At 40.2% G+C, this 26,066-nt stretch overlaps 2 protein-coding genes across 4 annotated transcripts; one reads left to right on the forward strand and one right to left on the reverse strand.

Annotated features, from left to right (window-relative positions):
- Positions 1-1,556: 1,556 nt before the first annotated feature.
- On the reverse strand, positions 1,557-6,245 carry LOC134644261 (cytochrome b5). 2 transcript variants are annotated; one of them, XM_063497256.1, is made up of 5 exons: positions 5,786-6,245; positions 4,702-4,830; positions 3,380-3,406; positions 3,243-3,274; positions 1,557-3,110 (listed from the first exon to the last, which is right to left on the reverse strand). In XM_063497256.1, exons 1-5 carry the CDS (start codon positions 5,981-5,983, stop codon positions 3,020-3,022), a joined length of 477 nt encoding a protein of 158 aa, XP_063353326.1. In that variant the 5' UTR covers positions 5,984-6,245; the 3' UTR covers positions 1,557-3,019. The 2 variants fall into 2 exon arrangements, with proteins under 2 accessions (XP_063353326.1, XP_063353236.1); XM_063497166.1 differs by having other exon boundaries at positions 1,557-3,113.
- A 1,312-nt stretch (positions 6,246-7,557) lies between these two features.
- On the forward strand, positions 7,558-25,744 carry dhx38 (DEAH (Asp-Glu-Ala-His) box polypeptide 38). Of its 2 annotated transcripts, none has more exons than XM_063475593.1 (27): positions 7,558-7,819; positions 8,695-9,023; positions 9,270-9,463; positions 9,725-9,886; positions 9,979-10,141; positions 10,501-10,622; positions 10,712-10,788; positions 10,872-11,027; positions 11,204-11,365; positions 11,485-11,592; positions 12,302-12,426; positions 12,530-12,667; positions 12,913-13,099; positions 13,453-13,638; positions 13,719-13,859; positions 14,048-14,158; positions 14,404-14,520; positions 14,609-14,716; positions 14,816-14,928; positions 16,827-17,035; positions 18,705-18,859; positions 19,507-19,662; positions 19,945-20,079; positions 20,472-20,597; positions 20,685-20,780; positions 22,385-22,506; positions 24,520-25,744. In XM_063475593.1, the coding sequence occupies exons 2-27, from the start codon at positions 8,698-8,700 to the stop codon at positions 24,599-24,601; spliced, it is 3,777 nt and encodes a 1,258-aa protein (XP_063331663.1). In that variant the 5' UTR covers positions 7,558-7,819; positions 8,695-8,697; the 3' UTR covers positions 24,602-25,744. The 2 variants fall into 2 exon arrangements, with proteins under 2 accessions (XP_063331663.1, XP_063331654.1); XM_063475584.1 differs by having other exon boundaries at positions 9,267-9,463; positions 24,520-25,743.
- The last annotated feature ends 322 nt before the right edge of the window (positions 25,745-26,066 follow it).

A 26,066-nucleotide genomic window follows, 5' to 3' on the forward strand; every position in this document is an offset into this window, starting at 1 on the left:
AAGTATGTGTCTGTACTGCATGTTGACTGAATTCTTGTTTTTGGGCTGTTTCCATGTTCCCAGCATCCTCCTAGCACTCAACAATAACTGAGGTCCAGCTTTTGGCTTGAAAGAACCCATTTTGGCCATGTGAAGAGTGGAACTTTCCAAGAATCAAATTGCTTCAAACCCTTCATCAGAAAGCATGCCTCATCCACACAGTGCCCATTGACTGAAATTGCTTTTCTTTCACCACACTCCAATGTATCAAGAGCAAAAGCTAATTTATTATCGAGCAGGATTTACTATTGGCCACAATGTGACGCTGAAACATATGTGGAGGAAATAGCAATCAGCAAAGGAATTAATTTTCTAGTATTTTGTGTATTAAATCAGGACCTAAAAGTTGTGACGTTTTAGAGCCTTTACTGTGATGATAACATGTTTTACTAGCTTGTTTTGGGGTTCTTTCTTTTATTTTTCTATATACATGTTTCTCTTCAGTCACCAGAGTTGTTATAGTTTTGTAGTCTCTATTTGGCCTTTTTTTAAATTTCGTTTAGACTTTTTGCTTTTAATTCAGCTTAGTTTCAACCAGTTTCCACAATGTGTTTGCTCTAGTTTTTGAAAATGTTTAGGTTTTTTTTATATTTTTTCATTCTTCATTAATAAATATTATATGGAGGGAAAATGTTTCTAGCAGAATTTAGGAAAATCAGTACAAGTATTACAATAAAAACAGAACTTTTTGAAAGCAATTGACTAAGTCTTGTAGACAGCCAAGGTTTCATAAGGGCAGTTAAATAAACTTTATTTACCAAAGTAGCAAAAACTAAAACTAAGGGTGTGTGTGTGTGTGTATATAGTTTAAATGTTGTTTTCCATCTAGTTTTAGTTTTTATTTTAGATTTAGTTAAGTCAGTTTTATATATATGTGCTTTAACCATGGTGATTTTTGCAGTAGGAGTAAGATGAGAGTGTGAGTGCATCAGAGATCTGTTATCAGCCCCTTCTTGTTTGCAGACTGACAGTTGAGGTCAGGCAGGAGTCTCTGTGGCCTTTGATGTTCATAAACAACACTGTAATCTTTGCTAAGAGTAGGGAGCAGGTGGAAGAGAGCCTGGAAAGGTGGCAGTGTGCACTCGAGAGATGAGGAATGAAAGTCTGTTGAAACAAGACAGAATACATGCAGTGAAGCAAGAAGTAGTGGTAGTGAAGGTCGACGAGTTTGACTACCTAAAGAGGCGTGACCTGCTACGATGCATAGTTTGGAGATGGTGGCACTGACAAAATGACAGTGAGCTGAAGATGTCAAGATGTTCACTGGGAGTGACCAGGATGGACAAGATGAGTACATCAGAGTGGTAGGGAGACAAAGTTATGGTTGAGATGGTTTGGGCACATGCAAAGAAGAGAGGGTGGATACACTGGACAAAGGATGTTGAATACAGAGACGGCAGGCAGGAGGGAAAGTCACAAATCACACAAATTAAAAAAGAAAAAAAAGGAAACAGAAAACTTATATACATAAACCCTGATTTACATTTAATTATTTTCAGGAAGTAGTGACTGGCAAATTGCATGTCAAGACCCATTTTATTGATAGAGTTTCAAAGAAAGGAAATGGCAGGTAAAATGTATAACAATGACATGTATTCATCTTATCTTTTATAATCAACCAACTTATTTTGGACATCTGCAGTTTTGTACTCACATGTAAAAATAGCAGCAAGTTCTATTCAGAACCTTTGAAATGACAGCTGACATCAATTTGTCTCTATTTGGAAAAAATGTTTTGTTTTTTTTTTTTTAATTACCATGAAATAAATTTAAATAAAGAATTTGAAAGCTTACCAAAACATATTTAACAAGACCAAATTAGCAACCTAGACAAAGGTTTAATAAATCAAATCAATAATAAATATAGGCCACGAATAACCATTAAACATGTAAAGACAACTAAATGTAGACTGAAAGATACCCATCTATAGCTCAAATGCCAAACCCACTGATTATAGCCAAAGCTGCTACACAAGAAACACAGACCAGATTTTAAACTCTGCTGAATCAGCTGCTTGTGCCATTCACCCAAAACTTAAAGTTCAGATGCATTACAATGAACAAAAGCTGTGAAAAAGCACTGGTTAAATAACAAACGGCATAGCAGAGGGAACATTAACAACTTGAAATAGAAATGTACTTTCTTTCAAGGGTATTCTGTCATTCGCTGTCATCTATTATACCTGGGTAATAAGTTGCATTGTATTTCTCTCTACATTTAAATGATTAGGTCATTTGAACATTTATAAATTCCTGAAAAGAGAACATTGGCAGAAAGGGACAACTCCAAAAACAAATCAATGATGCAATATAATTAACTGCGATTTTCAAAAAGGATCCAACACAGAGACTTGAAAATGCATTCATAAAAGTGGAAAGATTATGAGTTTGCAACCGAGTGATAAAAGCAATCAAGCATTGCCTAACAGCTGAACTGTGCATAAAGGAGTGAATAAAATAAACCCTTTTATTGAGAGCTAACTGGCTATTCTGACTTTATTAAACCCAAGAAAATGCACTGGAGGTTATGCAAGTTATTATCCAATAAAAAAAGAAGAAGAAAAAAAAACAGGCTGGAGGCTGTTAACTGTGAACCTCACTTCATCATCGCCCTGCATAACAGCTCCTTCAGCCTACCTATAGCTCGTCTAATAATGGCGTAATGAAGATTCAAACTGCGGAACGTGCATATGAAGGTTTAGGGTAAAGACAACATGTGACATTTATGACAACTGGCACAATGACCACGACATACGAAGAAAGCGAAGGCTGACAGTTTCGTAAAGTCTCTGCCCAACTATCTATTTGGTGCACCGAGTAGACGGACAAGGACAAAAACACTTAATCAAACTACTCCCTCCACTCTTCTTGCTGCTGAGGACGCTGACACTACCGTGCGTGTCCAGGGTGAGGAGGTTTTGGTCAAACATTTCAAGGCCTCCGAGATGAAAAGACGAGGACGAAAACACGATGTCGCCACTCAAGAGGACCTCTGCTCAAAAATGAAGTAGCGATACACGATACCAATAACAACAGCAGCAACAGCAGGTAACAACCAAATGGCCCAGGAGCTGCTGAAAAAAAATATTACACAAACATTAATTTGAAAACATTTTCATTTATACAGATATAAGGTGTCATTGCACTCGCCCCTCTGAAACAGTAGAAAGAGAGCCTGAGACACATTCATCAGAATGACTAACCTGCTCTCCTCAGACTTTGCGACTTCTGCTTTCTACAGCACAAATAAAAAAAAAAAGAGAAACACAAGTTGGGATAATGTGGAAAAGTCGAAATACTGTATGGTTTCATGGTGCATGGAACGGCCAATGACACTTACCTTTGCAGTGTCCTTTTTTCTGTCATCCTATGAAGGAAAACAAAAAAAAAAATCAAATGATCGTTTTGTGATGCTGAGTAGAACTTTATAAAAATAAATACTGAAATTTATGTAACCATCAAGTGGGACTGGTGAAAGAACCAGAAGGCTAATTATCCCTCAAACATTCATTGATTTGTTGGAGGTGGGATCCACCAATTAAAAGTGATGATTTGAATACGGTTTGTGTGGTGTGCTGCCAGTTTCTATTAAAAGACAAATAAACCAGCTCAGCGATTTTTATTATGTGGGAACCTAAGCAAAAGTCATCTGAACAGAAAGACAGCAGGAAACTTTCTTTAAACTCTGCAACTTCCTGTTGCACTGGAATGTTCATCTGGAGATAAGCTGGATCAATTTGCAGCAGTCCAAATTAAACAATTAATCGCATGAACTGGACATCTTCCAATTTTTGTAATTTTTTTTTTTTGCAAGGCAGACCAGTCTTTGTTTCTACAGCCATTTTCTTGTGGCATTAAAATTAGCAGCTCACACAAACTGTTTTGTAAAAGACCCGTAAAGATTGATTTTACAAATAGCTTTCACATTTGAAGTCTAAAGAGACTTTATATGTGAAAGCACTGGATTTGTCTAACTGAAACTGCTGGAGATTCATTAGCGCTCAGTGGAAGCACAATGGATAAACAACAGTATGAACAGAAAATCTATCATCTAATGGTATAATTATGGTAAATTAGTAAATTTAACCATGTTTTAAAGTATATTATAAATATTGTGAAACTGTTGGGTGTATAATAGAGTGGCTGATAAGCTACACTAAATTTCCAACAAGCATAACATAAAATATTGTTACTCATGTTTAATTGGATTGTATTTGTATTGTATTTTTCTGATGCTTTTTATATTTATGCTGTGATCTCTCTAATTTCAGTATTTCTTTATGCTCAAATTGATGTTTTTCATATTCATTCAAAACCAAAATATTGCCTCACAGGAAACAGAAAATGTGAACATCAGACTGAATGTGATATAGGAACTTAAATAGAGAACTACTGCTCATGTGATAGACTTGGTAACAAATCAGTTTCCACCCACTTTACGTCATCTTATACACGACACCATCTGGATGTGACTCCAAACAACTTAGGTGCAAATGACTCAATCTTGTGACATTATTTACTTACTCTGTTTGATTTGGAAGGGTTTAAGCAACAATAATAATGAAGACATAATAATAAAGACATTTAACTTCAGTAATTGAAAGACTGGTTTAGACGTGTGAAAGAAACACTACAGGCAGACAGGCAGTCTTTCCTCCTTACCTCGTGAAGCTCCCCAATGTAATACTGCTGGAGCATCTCCCTGGCATCCGAGGAATGACCCACATCCTCGAAGCTCTCTGTGGCATCTGCACCCGCCTGCTCCAGTAAAACCTCCTCACCTCCTGGATGCTAAAATCAAAAGTGGCTGACCTGGTTACTCCGAAGCACCTGACATGCACAACTGTTTTAGTATACTTGTTTAAGTTATGAATAATGACAGTATTACAGCTGAAATCACAGACAAAACAGTGAAATGCACTAATATTATAGTCTTCCAGTGTTGGAATGCATACGTGGGTGGAAAAGACGAACCCCGGGACATTGTCAGCCATTAGCTGGCATTCCCAGACCTGAACTCAACATTACTTTCAGAAATTACAAGAACATATTATAACAACATTTGGTCATAGCAAATGTTGGTTTTCAAGATTGTTACAACTATTTAAACTCTATTTTCCTTCATTTACAAACCTGCACCTACTCCCCATTTTACTAGCAAAATACAAAGACTATAGACGTTTGCACAGTACTGTACAAGACGTCACGTACCACTCTAGGAGGGACCGTTTAGTATACATAGTAGGCTACTTGGAATAATTTTGTTGCTTAAGCAAAAAGTTTGTCGGGTTTTTTGTTTGTTTGTTTTTTTTTTTTTACACAACATGCAACTTTTAACTTGCAGACTTTTTACACATTTTAGCCAGATAAAGGATCTTATCACCACCAGCCCACTGATTTATATATCACATTTTTATCAGCTGTGTTTACAAAGCTATAAACATTCAGCCCAAAGGGTCCGAAGAACTATCATAGGACAGGGCTAGCTACTACTTGTTAACCAAACTTAGCTAATCTATCGTTTATACTGGCGGTTTTGAGTTTAGGATTGGGTCGTTAGCAGCAAATTAGCCGAAGACAATTTGCAAAGCTTACACGTCAACACGTAACGATAATGATCACGCTCATCCTGTACTTCCAGGAAGCCCAGACAAATGGCAAAACCAAGGGATTCACGAAGAAGAATTAATAACGACTACTTTAATGACAAAGCATGAGCTACCAGTTAACAGAAATTCTTTCTTACCTCTTCAAGGAAACTTGAAATGTCATATACTTTATCGTGGATGATAAGCCATGTGTCGTTGCTCATATTATGTACTCTTACGTCTTCTAACGTGTAACATTTTACGCCATCGTCTACTGTTTCGCAATTTTGCTCAACACTGGAGTTACCAGCTCCACTATTCGCGTTAGTGAGATTTTCTTTATTTTCCTCTCCCATTGTAACGTCAGTGCGACTTAGCGACTAGCTAACCTTAGCTTCTCTTATCTAGCTATGGACGTAAAGATGGCTATAGCTACGTGTGCTGTTTGATTACGGTCAGCAGTGCTCGAAAAGCCCCTGATAACACCGCAGGGAAAAAAGTTAAAAGAAACACAATTTCAGTGCTGAGCATATATATGTTACGAAAGCATTAGACACCCTAAACCGGTATCAGCAGACATGTGAAACGAACCAATGCCACCGTGTGTTGTTTGATCGTCGGGGCAGTAACCAAAGAAACTGTCACTTTCTCAGCAGTGACCAATCAGGTCGCTCAACTGATGATCACGAGACCATGGTGCAAACCAAGGTTGTCAAGTGTGCGCTGTCATTGTGCATGTAAGGGACTCCGGTGACATAACATGTGTTTTACCCATTTTATCTGCGCTTAGATAACACTTTCTTTGTCCCGGTAAATACTGCAGACATTTCTTTTTTCAGAAAGATTTTATTTCATTTCCAAAGTTCCTTAGCAGGTTTAATACTCCTTGGTACTCTCTGAATAGGAATTTTTATATTTGGTATTTTTCCTTTATCTTTTCTGTTTTTTTAAAAACCCGGATACAACCCACAGTGACACTATGTTATCTGCCTGTTGATAAACCCTGTGAAGCACATGTATTCTACTGATAGATCACCCACAGTGTGCTTGCTAACCCTTTTTTTGGGACACTTGTCTTAGGTCAAATCTTAGACATGGGTTTTTACTAAGCTGAAGAAAATTTTTAGCCAAACTAATCCCAAAGTTTCAGTATTTCCACTTATGCCTGCCCTTTACATCAAAAACACGTTTGTTGTAGGTTCAAACTTTATCATAATCATTTGTATAGTCACTGGACAATGCTCGTCAACACCATAGTTTACTTTTTTGGAATTTTTTGTGCTTTTACCAAAACTCTGCTGTTTATTTTATTGTATCAAGGTACTCTTTTCTATTTTCGTTTCCAAAGTTATTTTTCTACTTCATTTTTCTTGACATTTACACTCTTTCCTCGCCTGTAACTCTACATAATTACAGAAATCCCATCCCCGTTTTTCCTCTATCAGCACATGTTTGAATAAAATTATAAATATTTTTTCGTAATTACATTTTAGAACTGTGGGATGATATGTTTAAATACAGCTCATGTAGAAAATGAATGAAAAGGAACTTCTAGATTAATACGGATACAAGCTTAAAGGGGGGTTATCAAGAGAAAAACAAAACAAATACAGGCCAAAGAAGCTAAAGGGATGTTATGCAACCTTTACTTAATGGGGGCTTAGCACTTTTCTTATTTTTATTTATTTTTTGTTTTTTATTTAAGTGTTTGTGTTATAGTATGTTTCGCACTGAGTACCGCAGCAATTTCCTAACGTTGTAAATCTGCTCAACATCTGGCAGTAAACCCTTTTCTGATTCTGATTCTGAACATAAAATATAGAAAAAAATATAAGAGATGTAGTAATCACTTCAAACCAGAAGCGGCGCTTTTTCATTTGTACGGTTTGGTATCGCCGTGCAAAGAAGAAGAAGAAGAAGGAGAAGAAGAAGGATTGTGGGATTGCAATGGCTGCTCCCTCATCTGTAAACATACGCGTTGAGTTTACGAAATCCGATCGTTAATCGTTTTCTCTGACGCCATTAGTGGTGGTTTTGTGATTCATTTTGTGGTCCATAAGTTGGCCCCAGATGTTTACGTTCATGTGAGAGTGTTTGTATTTTACGCTGACAGAAACACGCGGCATTTTTGCGCCTTCTCGTCTGGACACTAGCAGCTCGAAGGCTAGCCGAGGCTAGCCGCTCAGTCTGAGGTACTTGATAGTTAGTTTTTTAAATGAAACTGATACTCTTACCCACGAGCTCTTTTATGGATCAATGTTAGCTGCTTAAATATAATGCGTAGAGCTTACGTAAGCATGTTACCAACTACAGCGGAAGCGTGTAAAGCCTCAAGTTAGGTTTTGATACTATTAATGTGATAGGTACTAATACATATGTGACTTATTTCCCACCAAAGATTTATTTATTTCATTTTGGATCGGGGTAGAAAGTTATTATTGCTGCTTCATATCCTGGAGTTTTTTTTCCCAAACATCAGTAATCGGTCAGTGAACGTAAATTCAATAAGTAAATAATTCAAATGTTGTTACTCTGTGGTTTGGATTATTGATTGGAGCCTAGCTTGGACTCTGAGTATGACTCTGTGTAATGACGGCCTATCGATACAGTGCTGTGAAAAAGTATTTGTCTCCTTCCCGGTAAATATAACCCGAGTAAATACACACGATTGGAATCCAATCGAGATGCTTTGCCATGACCTTAAAAAGGTTGTTTATTTTGGAAACCCCTCCAATGTGGCTGAATTAAAACAGTTCTGGACAGAAGTGTGGGAACGGTGATTCCTCTGGGATGATGTGAAAGACTCATTAGTAGTTATCACAAGCACTTGATTGCAGTTCTTAACAGTTGTTAGATTTAAGAGGCAATTACTTTTTCACATAGGACCAGGTTAACCTTTTTTTCCTTAATAAGTAAAATCATCATTTAAAATTTAGTTTGATGACCTGCAACATAAAAGTGTAATAAATATGCAAAAAACCTGAGATAGAATGTAATTATGTTATCAATGGTGAAATCACCAGCAAAGATTACTAGCACGCCTTCTCATATCATAACTTCTTCACAGATAATGGATGATGACGTGTCAATGCATAGGCTGGAAGGATCCGATCCGACCGTTCAAGTTGGAGGTCTGATTGTAAAGAAGAAGAGCGCTGCTGCAGAGCCCCATGTATTTCGGGCACCCACTCCACGCACATCTTTACTGGGCTTGGATCTTCTGGCAGCACAGAAAAGGAAGGAGCGTGAGACTAAGGAACAAGCAGATTCTAGCAGTGATGACAGGAGTAGCAAGAAGTCAAAGGTTTCCTCCTACAAAGACTGGGAGGAAGGTAAAAGTGACTCTGGATCTGATGAAGAAGACAGTGATAACAATAGCACTGCTAAAAAAGAGAGGTAAGTGTGAACACTCTACAAAGAATAGATAGAAAGGTATTCCATTCATTTTATGAGCTTAAAAAGCTTTCATTGTGGCTTGTGGAAAAAGTTTTTACAATGTGCTGTTTTATAGTTTATTCGTATATGGGATCGTGACTTGGAAATGGTGCAGAGAGCAAAAAGTCATGGTATACTTGACTGAGGAATTCTCATCAGAAATCCTATAATGTAATTAAGAATCTTTTATTTTTGTCTCGCTAGCAGGAAGTATCGTGTGACTGGTTCAGAGACGCCCTCAAACCCTGGAGGGGTCAGCGAAGAGTTCAGACGCAGACACCAGCAGAGGGAGAAGGAGAGGCGCGAGCATGGAGTCTATGCCTCCTCTAAAGAGGACAGAAACAGAGAGAGAGACCGAGAAAGGAGTAGAGATAAGGGCAGAGACCGACGCAGTGAAAGAGGTGACTCCATAAATCACTTGGTTTTCTAATAGTCATAAAAGTTGACTTTTGGTTTTAGTCCATCCATCATGATTTTAGTGTGATATTTTTTTTCCTTTTTTTTAGTATTTGTAAGAAAGAACCACTCAAAACTCTGGATATTCCTTTGTTGTTGTTTTTTGGTTTGTTTTTTGTTTTAACATTGTAGATCAGGTGATAATGAAAGCAAATATTAGATCAGTTAGATGTTGAGATTAACTCTCCTTTGCTTTTGTCTGTTAGATGACCGCGAGAGCGGCTATAGCCGTGGCAGCAGCAGCAGTCGGTCGGAGCGTTGGGAGCGCAGTGAGAGGAGTGAACGCTCACAGAGGGATGGGTGGTCCGATCGCATCAGCCGGGGCAGTAAGAGAGATGAACCCCAAACTCCACAGAGTCGTCCCAGAGGTTGTTTTGTTTTTATCTGAATTTGTTTTATTGCCATGTACAAAATGTTGTGTATTCAACTTGATCACTTACCTGCTTTTGTTTTTACATAGATTCTTTCACTCCCTCCCGCTCCAACTGGGATGAGGATGACAGTTGTTTTGGCAGCTCAAGGCATTCCCAGTGGGAATCTCCTTCCCCTGCCCCGTCTCACAGAGAGTCCGACCGCTCGGAAAGAAGCCAACGCTCTGGCCGAGAGAGTGAGAGAAGGGACAGGTGAGCAGCTGTCATGTATTGTAGCTTAAATTTTTGTGACTCAGGACCTGTAATTTTTATTTCTTTCTTTGTACTGATCAAAACTGATATTATATATGTAACCCCACACAGAATACAAGATATTGAATTGCATTTAGAATTATTTTCAGCTCTAAATGTTATTTGGCAGCATGGCTATTTGTATTTTATAAAAATAAAATTCGCAGCTCTTTGCTGCATATCACCTTTTTGTATCACCAAGTGTTATGATCATACTGTTATCATCAGTTTCTTAGATTCATCAGAGGCTTTTGTAAATATGATTGCACTTTGTGTGAAATGCTTAATTAGATGCTAACATCCCATTTATCTGCTTTTAGATCAGTTAGATCAGGTCGTTATGCTGACGACACGCCCCTGCCTACCCCATCCTATAAGTATAATGAATGGGCCAATGACCGAAAGCATTTGGGGTCCACACCTCGTTTATCACAAGGAAAAGGTACTGTTAAAAAAAAAGAAGCTAAATTGAACCTTCATTCAACATTTATAATATGCCGGAGAAATGTAATTTCTTTGTCTTTTCTTCAGGGAGGAAAGAAGAAGGTGGTGCAGGAATTATGTTTGATAATGAGGACGAGAAAGAACAGTGGGAGGAAGACCAGAAGGTGAGTACAAAATTATCACTCCTTCATGCCTTATACATAAGCATTTTTTTTTCTGTTATCTGATTATTTAACTGAAATTACAGCAAGCTGACAGAGACTGGTACATGATGGATGAAGGCTATGATGAGTTCCACAACCCTTTCACTTCCACCTCTGACGACTACGTAAAGAAGAGGGAGCAGATACTTCAGAAGCAGACTCAAAAAAGAATATCTGCCCAGAAACGACAGATCAATGAGGTACAACCATTCTGCTTCAGTATTTACCAAAATCAGAACTGTACACCTGCATGCAGTGGCACATGTTCTGTGTATCTGTATACATGACGTGCCACTGCATGCAGGTGATCTTTGTGTGTGTGTGCATGTCTTTTGTGTGGGTATACCTTTGTAAGAGGCTGTGATTCCTGTTAAAGGATAACGAACGGTGGGAGACCAATCGAATGCTGACCAGTGGTGTGGTGCAAAGGTTGGAAGTGGATGAAGATTTTGAGGAGGACAATGCCGCCAAGGTTCACCTGCTGGTTCATAACCTGGTCCCTCCCTTCCTGGATGGAAGAATAGTCTTCACTAAACAGGTAAAGCCTCTCGTCATTAAGATTTTCAATCTCTGAGATGTTATATTTGTCTCACGATTATGCTTGAGGAATTTCTTAGCAATTTTAGTGTCAATATGTTTGTGTTTCTCCTCCCGCAGCCAGAACCTGTCATCCCTGTGAAAGATCCTACTTCTGATATGGCCATCATCTCTAGAAAGGGCAGCCAGCTGGTCCGTAAACATCGTGAGCAGAAAGAGCGAAAGAAGGTATGCTGGGCATGCAATTCCACTCAAACAGGTTCACAGAAAAGGATTTAGTGACCCTGCCTCAGACTTCATGCTGGTTCAGTCTGAGAATGGTAATGGCATTTAGTGCAATACACAATATAACATAGTGTGCAAAAGTATGTAATGCTGCTGCAGGATACCTTGCCCTTCTGAACACTGAAGACATTTCTTTATAACTGGCTTTGGTTTTGGGATTGTTGTCTCATGCTGCAGAATGAACGTGGGACTGATGGGACACCTGCCTCATGGAATTACAAAATAAAGAATCTAGACATCTAAAATGCCTGAAAGTGTTGCACAGTAGATACATTATATAATAATAATATGATAGTAACAGATCTATGATCATATTAGAGATTCATGATTAAATGCTCTATTATTGTGCAAGGTGTCATATACATTGTGTAGTTTGGTATTGCACAGTTGTGTAGGAAGCCACATACGATCCAAATCTCTAACAAATGGAATTAATATGTAAATAAATTGTGATAGGTTTACAAACACATGTCTTATGCTACTGTTGTCTAACATTCCTTCATTAAATGAATAATCACAATATTTTAATCCATGTCGGTGTGAGGAATAAATCATTAATGAGGCAAAACTATTGGATGAATCTGACACCAGATGCTGTGTTCGCTCTTTTTCTGATCTGAATATGTATACTTGCCCTTAATTATGTTTTCAGGCACAGCACAAACACTGGGAATTGGCGGGCACCAAGTTGGGGGATATCATGGGTATTAAGAAGACGGAGGATGAAGACATGCCAGGGGGCAAAGCTGTAGGAGAGGACGGCAAAGTAGATTACAGGTGAGCTGACAGACATTTTCTCTTTTATTAATAATCTGGCTTCTAGCATTGAAGTCTGTTTGTCTGATCTACCGTATTCATTTTTTTGTTGTTTGCTTTACAGAGCAGAGCAAAAATTTGCAGACCACATGAAAGAGAAGAGCGAGGCCAGCAGTGAATTTGCTAAGAAGAAGAGCATTCTGGAGCAGAGACAGTACCTGCCTATCTTTGCAGTCAGACAGCAGCTTCTTAATATCATAAGGTATTGATACCAAGACTATGTTGAGTGTTCTCCACCTTTAAAATGTGTTTGGCATTAAAAGACAGAGGGATGTGGTTGATTGGCTGTTTGGACAAATATTTGTTTATACTCATCAACTAAGCAGTTCATTTGATTTGCTTACTATTTAATGGACGATGGAATTAGTCACAAGAAACCCGTATTAAAACTGAGATGAGTTCTTTGAGTATAACCTTCAGTTTTTAATTGTTTACTGCAAACTGCAGGGACAACAGCATAGTGATTGTTGTTGGGGAAACCGGTAGTGGGAAGACCACCCAGCTGACCCAGTACCTGCACGAGGATGGCTACACCAGATACGGCATGGTGGGTTGTACTCAGCCCAGAAGAGTGGCTGCCATGAGCGTGGCCAAGAGAGTCAGCGAGGAGATCGGCACCAACCTCGGAGAGGAGGTAAAGCCAACCCACTGGAGCCATCTTGCATATTCTGTGTAACACTGCCATCTAGTGGGCAAGAGGAAAATATCAGGTTTGTTAGCGACCTGGAATGTGGCAGTGAATGAAATGATCAACTTCAAGTGCTGAAAAATAGTAATAGGTAAAGGGAGAAACTATTTTTTTTAGAGGGTTTAAAATAATTCTGTTTTACTTCTGTCAGTAGGTACTATCTTTGCTTTAATTGCTCCCCCTTCATTTTTATTAAAATGAATATCTGTGCATGTCACACAGTAGTATTGGGTCTGTGGTCATTCTCTCACATTTTTTTTTCCAGTTTCACTTGATTATTTTGACAATGTTTCCTCTAGGTTGGTTACGCAATCCGATTTGAGGACTGTACATCTGAGAAAACCCTGATAAAGTACATGACAGATGGAATCCTGCTCAGGGAGTCACTGAGGGAGTCGGACCTGGACCACTACAGTGCTGTTATAATGGACGAAGCTCATGAGCGCTCACTGAATACTGACGTGCTGTTCGGTCTGCTACGTGAGGTCGGTACAACATACTTTTATGAGAAGAATACTTGATGATGTCAAGCAAGCTCTTCACTTTTGTTTGCTTTTCCTATCAGGTTGTATCTCGGCGCACCGATTTGAAACTCATAGTTACGTCTGCAACCATGGATTCTGACAAGTTTGCATCATTTTTTGGCAACGTACCTATATTCCATATTCCAGGGAGAACATTTCCAGTTGACATTTTGTTTAGCAAGGTATGTTTATGTTTTTATTCCTTATTTCGGGTATAAGAGCCTATCTGTGAACTTTGTATCATACGTGTAATAAACGTAAATTAGGTTGCCATATTTTTACCTCAACATGAAGCTTTCAGTTTATGAAATGCAACTAGTTCATATATTGTGCAAAGTCTGGATGATTTGTTGTGTCTGGTGCTTTGTAGACACCTCAGGAGGACTACGTGGAGGCAGCTGTAAAGCAAGCATTGCAGATTCACCTCAGTGGGCTGGTGGGAGACATCCTCATTTTTATGCCTGGGCAAGAGGACATTGAAGTAAGCAACATGACCGTGATACATATATATATATATTTTTTATTTATTGTTTTGGTTTGTGTGCTCTCACCAAAGTTATTCTAGTTTTAGTAAAAAAGAGAAAAGCAACATTTTTGAGAAAACTAACTGAATCAATTTTGTGAACTTGGAAAACTAAACTAACTAAAATAAAATGAAAACATAGAGGAAATATCTTAGTTTTAGAGTCTGGTATTTCTGGTATAAGTATTTCCTTGTTATTGCAGGTGACATCGGATCAGATTGTGGAGCGTTTGGAAGACTTGGAAAATGCTCCTCCTCTAGCTGTGCTTCCCATTTACTCTCAGCTTCCATCTGACCTCCAGGCCAAGATCTTCCAGAAGGTTTTTATCACTTGTGAATTAATTTAAATAAAAATTTTACGCAAACTAATAACCTTCAGCTGATTAATTTTCTTTCATCGCTTGCTAGGCTCCAGATGGTGTGAGAAAATGCATAGTCGCTACAAACATCGCAGAGACTTCCCTCACTGTGGATGGCATCATGTTTGTTGTGGATTCAGGCTATTGCAAACTTAAGGTAGCTCAATCCTGCTGAAGATTTTTTTATTACTGTACAGTATTTAAGGAAAGTGACACCATTGATATTTACTTCCCTTTTTTTTTTCCTATTCAAAAGGTTTTTAATCCTCGCATTGGAATGGACGCGCTCCAGGTTTATCCTATTAGCCAAGCTAATGCCAACCAGCGTGCTGGTCGAGCAGGACGTACAGGACCAGGGCAGTGTTACAGGTAATATTCAGACCCTTGTCTGCTTTATGCACACTCGGGTTTTGTGCAAACACATTCACATGGCACATTCCAGGATTTCTGAGCTGGAATTAGTGCATAGTTTACAGTTTTAGCAGTTTTGTTTTTTTTAACTCAGGCTTTTTCTTGTTTTCAATACTGAAAGTCTCTTGATCCTTTAAGAGGGAAGATATTCTCATTCTGCCTGTTTTAAAACCTTCTCACAGTAACTACATGCAATCCAGTTCCACATTACAATTGTAAATGTATTTTTGGCTGAATGGCACATATTCAGAAACAAACCACCCGGGGTTAGAGTCAGGCTTTTATTCTGCTCCTGCTTGTCTAAAAAGCTTGCATCATTCTGGATGAACTGTTTGTTAATGTGTTCATGTGTGCTGTGGCCATGCCTTCAAGACAGACAGAGGCAGCAAAGGAGGGAGAGTGCCAGGAGCCTAATCTCTGGAGGATTTCATGCAGTTTGACTGTTTGTACGGCAGGAAAGGAGATCCTTTTAGAGGTTTTACTTGACCTCTCGCTCTTTGGACATATTATAACTTATTATAACATATTATAGAGACTTGCTGACGTGCCTACACATAGTGAAGCATTTTGTATTTGAAATGAGCTGTGAGGCCCACGTATGCTGAGATAAATCCTACCCACCTGCTCTTAACACACAAGCTCACAAAAATATACAAAGAATCGGTTTTGGAACAGCTTTACACGGCGCAGTCGAGGCGTTTGAGCAGCTGCGGATGTGAGAGCGCACAGAGAGATTCACGGTGATTTACTCAGCTCGTGTGGAGAATTCCCTGTTCAAAGATCCTTTGAGCGTGTGTGGGTGCCTGCAGTGGGCACCCACACACGCTCAAATCCCTCAATGTTCAAATCATCCTGTAATTGTAAGCACCTACACCAGACTGCTGTAATTGCTGAAAAAGATACTTTAACCCATGCTCAGGAAGTTTCCCTGATTTCTAACTTATTGAGTTTCCCTTTGCAGTCGTTCTACAGTCGGGTCCATAAATATTTGGATAGTGACACTTTCTTTGCCTCTGTACATCACCACAGTGGACTTTCAATAAGATAAAAATGTAGACTTTTGCTTTAATTCAAGGGGTTTGATAAAATTATTGCAATTACTGTTTAGGAATTCAAGACCAAGTTAGAGAATAAGTTCACTGAAAGGAGTATCATGACCAGTTGAGGCCTGTTCCCTTGTGCTTTAATGACTGAAGGATGTTAGGCTGAAAACAAAAAACTAAATAAACCTTTAAGAGACAGCAAAAACTTTAGGAGGGGTCAAATCAACAATTTGCTATGTTCTTAAAAATAATGATTATACTGACCAGGTCAGCAGCTTCACGATATCTAACAAAGTCAAAAACACCATCAAGTAGGTGGGGGTATCAAGAGTTTCCTTAATGAGGTGCAGACCACTGTTTAAAGTCAAGAATGGGAAATCCAGATTAGAGTTTGCCATAGAACATTTAAAAGAGCCCGCACAGTTCTAGGAAAAAAATGTAACAGCAAAATTAACTTGTACCCAAATCATGGGAAGAGAAGGGAAAAGGAAACATTTTCAAACTGTGTGAAAATGACTGAATTGTAATAGCAGTTCATGTAAAAAAAATAAATAAATAATCAAAATCTTCCAAATTAAAGCTGGAAGTCTGCATTTCAGTTATTTGACTGTGTGATTTTAAAATCCACAGCAGTGGCTTGTGTTACAGTCCAGAAGCTTATGGACCTGACTGTATGCTCGGTACTTTCCTAATGACGTGTGTCCACATAATAAGATGAACATATTTCATGTTCTCCGTTCAAGCTCTCAATTTGCTTCAAAAACAAGCAAACCAGTTTTACCGTTACTCTCTGTGTCTCCTCCGCCCGAACAGGCTGTACACTCAGAGCGCCTTTAAGAACGAGATGCTGACCACCACCATACCGGAGATCCAGAGAACCAACTTGGCCAACGTAGTCCTGCTGTTAAAGTCTCTGGGTGTTCAGGATTTGCTCCTTTTCCACTTCATGGATCCACCACCTGAGGATAACATGCTCAACTCCATGTACCAGCTCTGGATCTTGGGAGCTTTGGACAACACAGGTTTGTGTCTAGTGTCCAACCGGAAATCCTCCCCCCATTTAAACTGATTTCTAGTATGTCGACTTTTTAAAAAAGTGTACAATCTAATAATAGTGACGAAACTATTGAGGAAAAAACGCGTATATATTGTTTATCATGACTCTGGTTTTACGTGGCGTATCAGCACAATTTAAAAACCTGTATATATCACCTTGTTGCTTTGTCATCCTTAAGTGGTCATGTGATTGGCTTACCACACTACTTTATTCTTCCTCAGTCAAACAGCAGCACTCATGCGATTGTTTTGCCCCCTAGCTTCAGGTATTGTCCCAAAAAGTGATCGTGGTTACCGTCCGCGGGAGCGCGCACAGCTGCTTAAAGCTGTTGTCCCCAGATTGATTACAGCTGTTTCCGTGAAACTGATATAAGGTGCGGTAAGCTGAACACAGCTTCAACCGTCTGTTTGTTGAAAAATAGTAACGCGACCGCACCGGATTTTCTTGTTGGTAACGGTAATGGCGTTGTATCGATAGGAGTAGTAATTAGTTAGATTACTCGTTACTGAAAAAAGTAAAGCCGTTAGTAACGCCGTTACTTGTAACGCCGTTATTTCCATCACTGCTCACCATGATATTCTAACATTTTATAGACAAAACAAATAAGTGATTAATTGAGAGGGTTACTGGCAGATTAATGTATAAAAAAACGATCTGTATAAGATGTATATAGATTGGTCTCAGACTCAACAGGGCACTGCTGTTGATACAGGTATTCCATGGCTGATGAATTAAAAAGAAAAGAAAAAGCATTATATTTTCCGATTAGTGATGACATAAAATAAAACTAAGTCTAAATTTATTTCTATATCCTCCATCTGTGTTAAATGGACATGCAAAATTATATACCAAATTTGTTGTAGCATGCTGGACTTAGCCCAGGTCAGTCGTTTTTTTCCAGTAGGGCCAAACAATATAAATCATTTTCCTGAAGTGATGACAGAGGATATTGGGTATTTAGGAATTGCATTTCCCCTCTGAGCGCTGCTTTGAGCTGATACATAGTGATTGTGACACCCCAAACACAGGCACGAGACCGGCTTGTGTAAAGGATGCTGCATTGATAGTGCAGACGCTGCAAACAGGCCTGGAGGAGACAGTTGTGAGGTTTAGCCAGTGGAGTAATTGCCTAGTAACTGATCCTGTGTTTGATTTGACTGGTCGGGTCTCATTTTGGTCTCATCCTTAGCCAGATTCCAGGGGATTTAGGGATTTGGGGATAAGGGGGGACTTTTGATGATTCCCTGTATGGTGTGTTAACAGCAGATTATCTCTGATTAAGGCTTACCTGCCCCAAACTGGCTTCTCTGCTACTCTGCTTTTCCTCCTCGTAAGCTTCTTAGACTCTTTCGTCTAATCATTTAAATCAGAAACTGCAAAGTTTTTTGATCTCACACTCTATTTTTTCCCCTACAAGTATTCTCAGCTGTCAGCAGTTCATTCTACTCTCTCACAGTGAAAGATAAATAAGTGTCACACAATGCTGCCTTCTCCCTTACGCCAGCAGGCTTTTGATGGAAAAGCAGCTTATCCACTCATCTTAATACTTGTCCCTCCTACATTCTTTACATGTCATGTACGTTTATATTTCACACACGCTGAGTTTGTCACGGTGTCCTCTGTCGTCCTTTCAGGAGCTTTGACACCAACGGGACGTCTGATGGTGGAGTTTCCACTTGACCCCGCCCTCTCTAAGATGCTGATAGTGTCCTGTGACATGGGCTGCAGTGCTGACATTCTCATCATCGTCTCCATGTTGTCTGTGCCAGCTATCTTTTACAGACCTAAGGTACAACTCCTTTTTCTTTTCTTTTTTTTTTAAGAATGCGATTTGTTGTTTTTTCTCAAAAATAAATATGAGCTCCCGTCATATGACTTCTTGAATGTGAAAAGGTTTGCTCTAAGAAGCAAATGATGACATGAGAATCGCATCAAAAGCCTGACATCTGCACTGCTTTAGTATATTTTGGTCCATATAAAGCCCAGGGAGCTCTTCGGAGTTTAAAAGCTTTCCTTTTTTTTCCTTTCGTATCGTTTCCGCCTCAGACGCGCACTGTTCTGGCTCACTCTTAGCACCCTCATGGCATTATTTTTAGTTGTTGCCTTTTCAGTGGAAAAGCTAATTCACTGTACCAGACAGAAGACAGACACAGTTGGTGACTAGCAGCTTAAAAGTCTGATAATTCCCTCAGGAATTAGTGGAGACTTAAAAAAAAAAAACAAAAGTAAAGGAAAAAGTGAAGAAAATGAATGTTGGACTGTGCTACGTGGCGGGGAACATAACTCCATCCAAACGATAATGTCGTAAATATGCAAATGTTTGCTAACAAATTTGCCGTATAATATTAAGTTTCTGCTACACGCTGGTTAGCTGTTGCATTTTTAAACACTAATAAACACTTTTAAATATTAAACTTTGTCTGTGCGATTTTACAGGGTCGTGAGGAGGAGAGTGACCAGGTGAGGGAGAAGTTCTCAGTCCCCGAGAGTGACCACCTCACCTACCTTAATGTGTACATGCAGTGGAAGAACAACAATTACTCTAGCATCTGGTGCAACGAGCACTTCATCCACACCAAGGCCATGCGCAAGGTCAGACTTGCACTGCTTCACCTATTCTCTCTCTGAATATCGTCTAGCATTGGATGGAAATCTCTCATTCACTTTGCACTTGTAAACTCTGTTATATGAATATTGTGCAGTTTTAATGGTTAATAGTGTCAAGTTTGCTGTTTGGGCAAAGTTTAAATCCTGTGAGATTTTCAGGGTGTTACATTATACAATGATATGTATTTTGAAAACAATTGTAAGCAGCCAGGTTGGACTTGTTTTGTCTGTTGGGTTCTACCTCCAATAAATAATGTGTTTGTGCAGGTGCGTGAGGTACGCTCCCAGTTGAAGGACATCATGGTGCAGCAGAGGATGAACCTGGTTTCCTGTGGTTCAGACTGGGACATCATCAGAAAATGCATCTGTGCTGCTTACTTCCACCAGGCTGCCAAGCTCAAGGTACTTTCTTCACTTACGGTTTCCTTCAGTTAATATGTTACACCTAGTGGCGACTGGTTGTGGCAGATTTATAGCAGCATAATTACAGAGTGGTGAAATATCCCCCCTGGCCTCCCATTAATACAGCGGTAAAATCTGAAAGGAAATTTGAAATCATGACTATATAATCAAGGTTCTCAGTTTGACTTATGTGTAGGCAGCTAACCCAAGCAATCATAGTAATGCTGGATATACTTTAAATTTATTTTCCTGCTGTCTAAGCCAGGTGGAGAAGCAAATTAGCCCAGATGACCTGCTTTGCTCTGACCTTATAGTGCAAACATAGACACAGGCACACTGCAGGAACCAGGATCCTGAACATTTAATTTATTTATGCATGTGTTTGCTCCCAGGGCATTGGGGAATATGTGAATGTGAGGACAGGTATGCCATGTCACCTCCATCCTACCAGCTCCCTGTTTGGTATGGGCTACACTCCCGACTACATCATCTACCACGAGCTTGTAATGACCACAAAGGTAAGAAGACTGACTGCTGCAGATTTTTGGCAAAAAACAGTTGATGATTTTTATGTTGCTGATGTTAACTTGTGCTTTGTGTTGCAGGAGTACATGCAGTGTGTGACTGCAGTGGATGGAGAGTGGCTAGCAGAACTGGGACCCATGTTTTATAGCATCAAACATGCTGGAAAAAGCAGACAGGTAAGTCAAGACATGGGTGGAGCAGCATACAGGTGGATGCTGGGGTTATGGAAGGGGTGAAAGAGCAGGCAGCTATGACAGGAACGTCAGAAGGAGAGGTGTGTAAATATAAAAAATACATTTTTGTGTTGTTTTTGTTTGACCCCTCAGATTTACCTTGTAACCCGTAGCTGTGGTCCTTATCAGCTTTTCGGTGTGGTGGCAACTTTTCTTAAAAAAAGATTTTTTAGACTCAGGAGTAATGTAGTTTCCATCCTAGTTGTGGAACACTGGACGGGCTCTTTATTCACCTCAAAGTTGCGTGAGGGAGCGTGGGAGTTTGCCCAACCAGTCTACATGTGTTTTGTGGTCCGTGTCCCTCTGAGCATCCTGTGAGTACACGCTGACTGCCCCGTTGCTATGAACCATTTATTCCCTGTTCAGTCGTAGTGAGAGCTTGGTTTGCATTGCCAGCAGTAAATCGGATCCTTTCCCATCAGGCCTGCCCTTGTTCATAACTTTTATGGATAGAAATCCTGGTCGCAGCCAAGTGGTGTCAACTTTGACAGACTTAGGATCATGTCTCTGCTCTTCGCAGATGATGTGGTTGTCTTGGTCTAATCAGCTTCCACTACAGTGTAAAGTGGTTGGGATAAGAATTGGCACCTCCAAAGATTTATTTTTAGGGGGTTTTTTTTACCTTTATTTTATATTTTTAGCAGCAAAGAGGAGAAGAGAAAGACGGGCAGAGAAAGCAGGGGAAGACACGCAGCCAAGGGCTGCAGGTCAGACTGGAATCCAGGCCCGCTGCATTTCAGCTGTAGGGCATTCGGGCACCTGCTCAACCAGTGAGCTAAATCAGCATCCAGCACCTACAAGTCTGAGTCCATATTCCTCAGGGTAGATTGCTCACTCTGATTAAGGGATGAGCTGTTGCCCCAAATGGAGGAGTTTCTGTGACGGGTCTCACAAGTAAGGGGATAAGGAGGCGTGAGATTGACACCTTATGAACACAAGCTCAAAAAAAAATTAGATTATGGATACAATCGGCAAAAATGAGCTTCCTCTGAAGGTGGCTGGGGAATAGAGACGGGGTGAGGGACTCAGAGTTGCTACATCTCAACATTGAAACCAGCCAGTTGAGGTGCGTTGGTCATTTGACGAGGCTGCCTCCTGGACGCCTTCCAGGTGAGGTGTTTCTGGCCCTAGTGGAAGAAGGCCCCCGGGGCAGAGCAGCACATGCTGGAAAAGTTAACATCTCAGCTGGCTTAGGAACGCCTTGGAGTGCCTCCGGATGAGCTGGAGAAGTTGGCCTGGGAGAATGAGGTCCGGCACCTCTGTTTTAGACTGCTGCCCCCACAACACAAACCTGCTTATCCATCTTCTGGATAAGCGGCAGTAGTAGACAGGTGGAGTCTCTTGTTCCAACCTGGAAATATCCTCAGGCAGAAAGACAGATCTATAAGTGAAACGAACTAGACTTACCTGCACCATAAAATTCTCTTCTCAGAAGAGCGGAGACTGTTAATAGCACTGATTTTAGAATAACATGTTAACATTGACTTGTGCATGTAAACATTTCTGTATTTTTCTTTTTAAACCATTTGTCCGTGTTCGACTTGTAGGAGAACCGTCGCAGGGCCAAGGAGGAGATCACCAACATGGAGGAGGAGATGGCCATGGCCGAGGAGCAGCTGCGAGCTCGTCGAGAAGAGCAGGAGAAGAAGAACAACGCCGGCAGCGTGAGGTAAGGCAGCAACAAATCTCCCCTCCTTTTGGTTCTCTACACGGGCCTCGTCCAACAATAGTTCCCTGTGGCCCTCATTTTCCATACACAGTCAAGATTAGAAACGTTTAATTTACCTACCCTGCTGCCAATCCCCTATCTTCACCCTTCCCTCCCTCCCTCTACTCCACCTTTCTCACTCTTCATGATGAGCTTTTCTCACCTCTGGTCCCTCCAGACGAGACAAAAAGAAATAATATTGACTCCTGGCTGACCCCCATTACTGCAGCAATTTAAATTGTGCCATAGCAGAACAGAGAAAGGAGGGGAATGTTCATTTTCAAATTAGACCAAAAAAATTAATTTCACACCCATCTCCGAGCTTTACATAGAGAAATAGGGTTATAAAGACAAATTTAAAAAAGTCCCTTTATTGTTAATTAATCAGCTGGTTTTTCTGTCTCGAGCTTAGTGTGGCCACATCTGTGACAGATATGTTGAAAATAATCACACTCGAGGTATAGGATTAAGAATCAGATTTAAGAAGAGGAAGCTGGGCGTGTGATAATGAAGTTGAAGGCTCTCCTGGGCTCGTGGCTGTCTTTGTCCTCTGGCGGGCCTCACGAGCGTCTCCTCTCTGAGTTCAGTGTGACTGGGATGAAATATGTTGTCGGGCGTGCTTTCGAGTGGCAGCTGCTTATCACCCGTCTCCCTGCTCAGCAGCGCAGATCACTGCTGTGAATTAGTAAACAGCCCTGTTGCTTGTGTTGTGTATAAATGGGGAGCATTGAGTGTTTTTGCCATCATACCAGTTGTTACAGTGTGATTGGAGCCTGTGTGTTTGTTCTATATGAAATGCTTAAGAGACAACGCAACAAGTTTTAACTCTCCAAATGTAGTCTCGCAATGGTTAGCACCATCACCTCACAGCAGGATGGTGCTGGGTTGGATTGTGTCTCTCTGTGTGGAGTTTGCATGTTCTCATTGTGTGGCTTCCTCCCACAGTATACACGGAGTCAGGTGAATCAGCGATTCTCAATTAACCCGAGGTGGGAATGTGAGTGTGACTGGTTGGTTCTCTGTCTGTGTTAGCCCTGCAACAGACTGGCAACCTGTGCAGGGTGTATCCCGCACCTCACATGAAGACAGAAGAAGAAAGTGGTTGGATGGTCTTAAAATCCAAACCATATGTTTTCAGAAATAGAGATTGTGACAGTTTCCTGTTGAAAAGCATTTAGTAATAGTAAAGTGTAAATTGCACTTTCCAGCAGGTTCAAGTTACCACTTCTGCTGTTTGAGAGCGGGGAGCATTTAATAAACAAACAATATTTATCAGACAAACTGAACATGTGGTAAAAATCTAATTGAGTGCACCAAGAAGATGTAGTTATCTGTCATATAGTGCAGTTGCACACCAGTCAGAAATGATTACATTTTAAAACTTTACATAACATTAAACATTAGCTGGAACATGTTAGATCAAGTATTCAGATATATTTAGTCCTTTAGAAATGGTCAGTGGGCCAGCTGACACTACACTAAAATCACAGTGTATCACTGTTATAAAACATGCACCACCAGTCAGACATTCATGTTCATTGAGCTTAATGGATGAGAATGAGCGTGTGTGTTAAGGGAAGCACAACATTTTCTCCCAAAGTGACCGGTAAGCCAGAGAGCGGGGACAGATTGACAGAACGAGGTTATGGCCTGATTGTTGTAATTGCTGCAGGTGTGTGTGTGTGTTAGCAGGAGGGAGACACGAGAGAAGTGTCAGTGTCACACTGCTGTAATTAAAGATGATAGATTGCACTGTCAGAGGCGTCAGGCTTCCCAACACTCTTCACAGAGACACACCGCTCTGTCTTTTCATTCATTCTCCTCTTCATGCAGCTTTAAAAAACCCCAGCTCTTTTAACCCAGAGTAGGAAACATTCAGCGTTGACCAAACACCGCAATAAGGAATAAAGCTCTTGTTGTGTATGTTGCCACAGGAAGTAACTTGTCTGCACCTGCTTCTCTCTCCTGATTCAGGGCGGTGAAAATCTGCACGCCAGGAAGGAAAGAAGAGGTCCCCATGACACCCAGACGCACCCCTGCCCGCTTCGGACTGTAAAACGGCTTCTGGAAGTAAGAAGCTCCCGATCCATTTCCGCTTCTAAGCAGTCGCTGTCATCGAGGCTCGGACCACACCAGCAAAAGCAAAAACAGTGCAGCTTTCAGCCATTTCTTCCTCCCAGTGTGGCCGTCAGCTGCAGTTCATGTTCAGACCACTAGAGTGAGAACTTGTATAAGGCACAAGAATCGGAGACTAGCTGGGTGGATCAGAAAGCCTCCCTCCACCTTCATCACCTTCACTAGCTGTTTCCATGATGCATTTTAAGGAAAAAGGACTGTGCTGTATTTTTTTTTTTTCATTTTTTCTTTCTTTCTGTTCCCCCATAAACAGTATTTATATGTGCTTATTATTGAAAGGCTTTTAGAGAGGTGTTGACAATAATTGTACCTCCACTAAAAACTCAAACTTAATTTTCTATATTCCTGACGGTATTGTCAGAGTGCAGCTGATAAATGGTAAGCTGATGTAAGTGTTACGTGTCTTCATGTCCTTGTATTTACTAGTTCTTGCAGTGTTGTGACTTGAACGACACGTGCCACCTTGAAGTGCTCCTCTACAGACTGAAGCACTATTGAAAATGTACTTGCAGCACGAGTGTCTACTGACTCTACAGTCGTATTGTCATACGCCCTAATACTCACAACACTCTCATGTAGGCTTAGGCAATTGACCTTTTTTAACTCCTGTTGACCTTGTTCCAACAACGTACTGTGGCTGATCATCGCTTCATTATTTCACCACGCTGGATTAAAAATATAATCGGTGTCATTGTTATGGCAAACATTACCTTTTTGGTTTTCCTTGAAACAGATGTTCAGAAATGCTCATATGCCTTTGTTGGCGTGCACCTTCCTCTTTACCCTCAGCTGATCAGAATGCCATGCAGCTTCACATAGACTGGTCTGTCTTTTTTTCGTCCTTTTACATGAAACTCAGCTTATGTTTCTTTTTCTTTCTACATCTTTTACAAATGAGGGTGAATAAACATTAGCAATTTAAAAAATTTTTTTTTAAATCCAGTGTAGTTCTGATGCGTTTTTCTGCACATTCATGCAAAACATTGGTTGGTTTTGCAGTGCTGTGAATAATGATGAGTGAAAATGATGCAACTCAGTTTTTGCTTATGTATCTATTAAAACTAAGTGGCAAACTATTAATTTAGAAGTCATTAACTGTGATCATAAAGCATGTCCGCCGTTAAATCAGGTTCCACACCCAGAGGTTGGGCACTGAAAAGGTAACAATGTTCTCTGTTAACCAACTAGTTGAGTCTTTATTAATATTTTTCATCATATTTTATCAAAAAATACTCCAAAAGTCACAAAGGAGCCTAAAGGAGTTGTCTGGTTAAAAAGGAATGACGAAGCCGATGACAAATTTCAAATGACAAGCAGCCAAGTGGTCGCAACCTCAGAACCTGAACAAGAGAATGTTTTAGAACAGCTGACTTTTCATTTATCAC

Source organism: Pelmatolapia mariae, linkage group LG1, assembly GCF_036321145.2.
Source record: "Pelmatolapia mariae isolate MD_Pm_ZW linkage group LG1, Pm_UMD_F_2, whole genome shotgun sequence".
Classification (NCBI taxonomy): domain Eukaryota; kingdom Metazoa; phylum Chordata; class Actinopteri; order Cichliformes; family Cichlidae; genus Pelmatolapia; species Pelmatolapia mariae.

Bases quoted from the DNA above. Each gene is read 5' to 3' on its own strand.
- dhx38 (XM_063475584.1), top strand. From the start codon at position 8,698: ATGGATGATGACGTGTCAATGCATAGGCTGGAAGGATCCGATCCGACC. The intron at 9,887-9,978 runs GTTGTTTTGTTT...GTTTTTACATAG, and splicing joins TCCACAGAGTCGTCCCAGAG to ATTCTTTCACTCCCTCCCGC. The intron at 10,789-10,871 runs GTGAGTACAAAA...CTGAAATTACAG, and splicing joins AGTGGGAGGAAGACCAGAAG to CAAGCTGACAGAGACTGGTA.
- LOC134644261 (XM_063497166.1), bottom strand. From the start codon at position 5,983: ATGGGAGAGGAAAATAAAGAAAATCTCACTAACGCGAATAGTGGAGCT. The intron at 4,831-5,785 runs GTAAGAAAGAAT...TTTTGATTTTAG, and splicing joins TTTCAAGTTTCCTTGAAGAG to CATCCAGGAGGTGAGGAGGT. The intron at 3,407-4,701 runs GTAAGGAGGAAA...TTTCCTTCATAG, and splicing joins ACATTGGGGAGCTTCACGAG to GATGACAGAAAAAAGGACAC.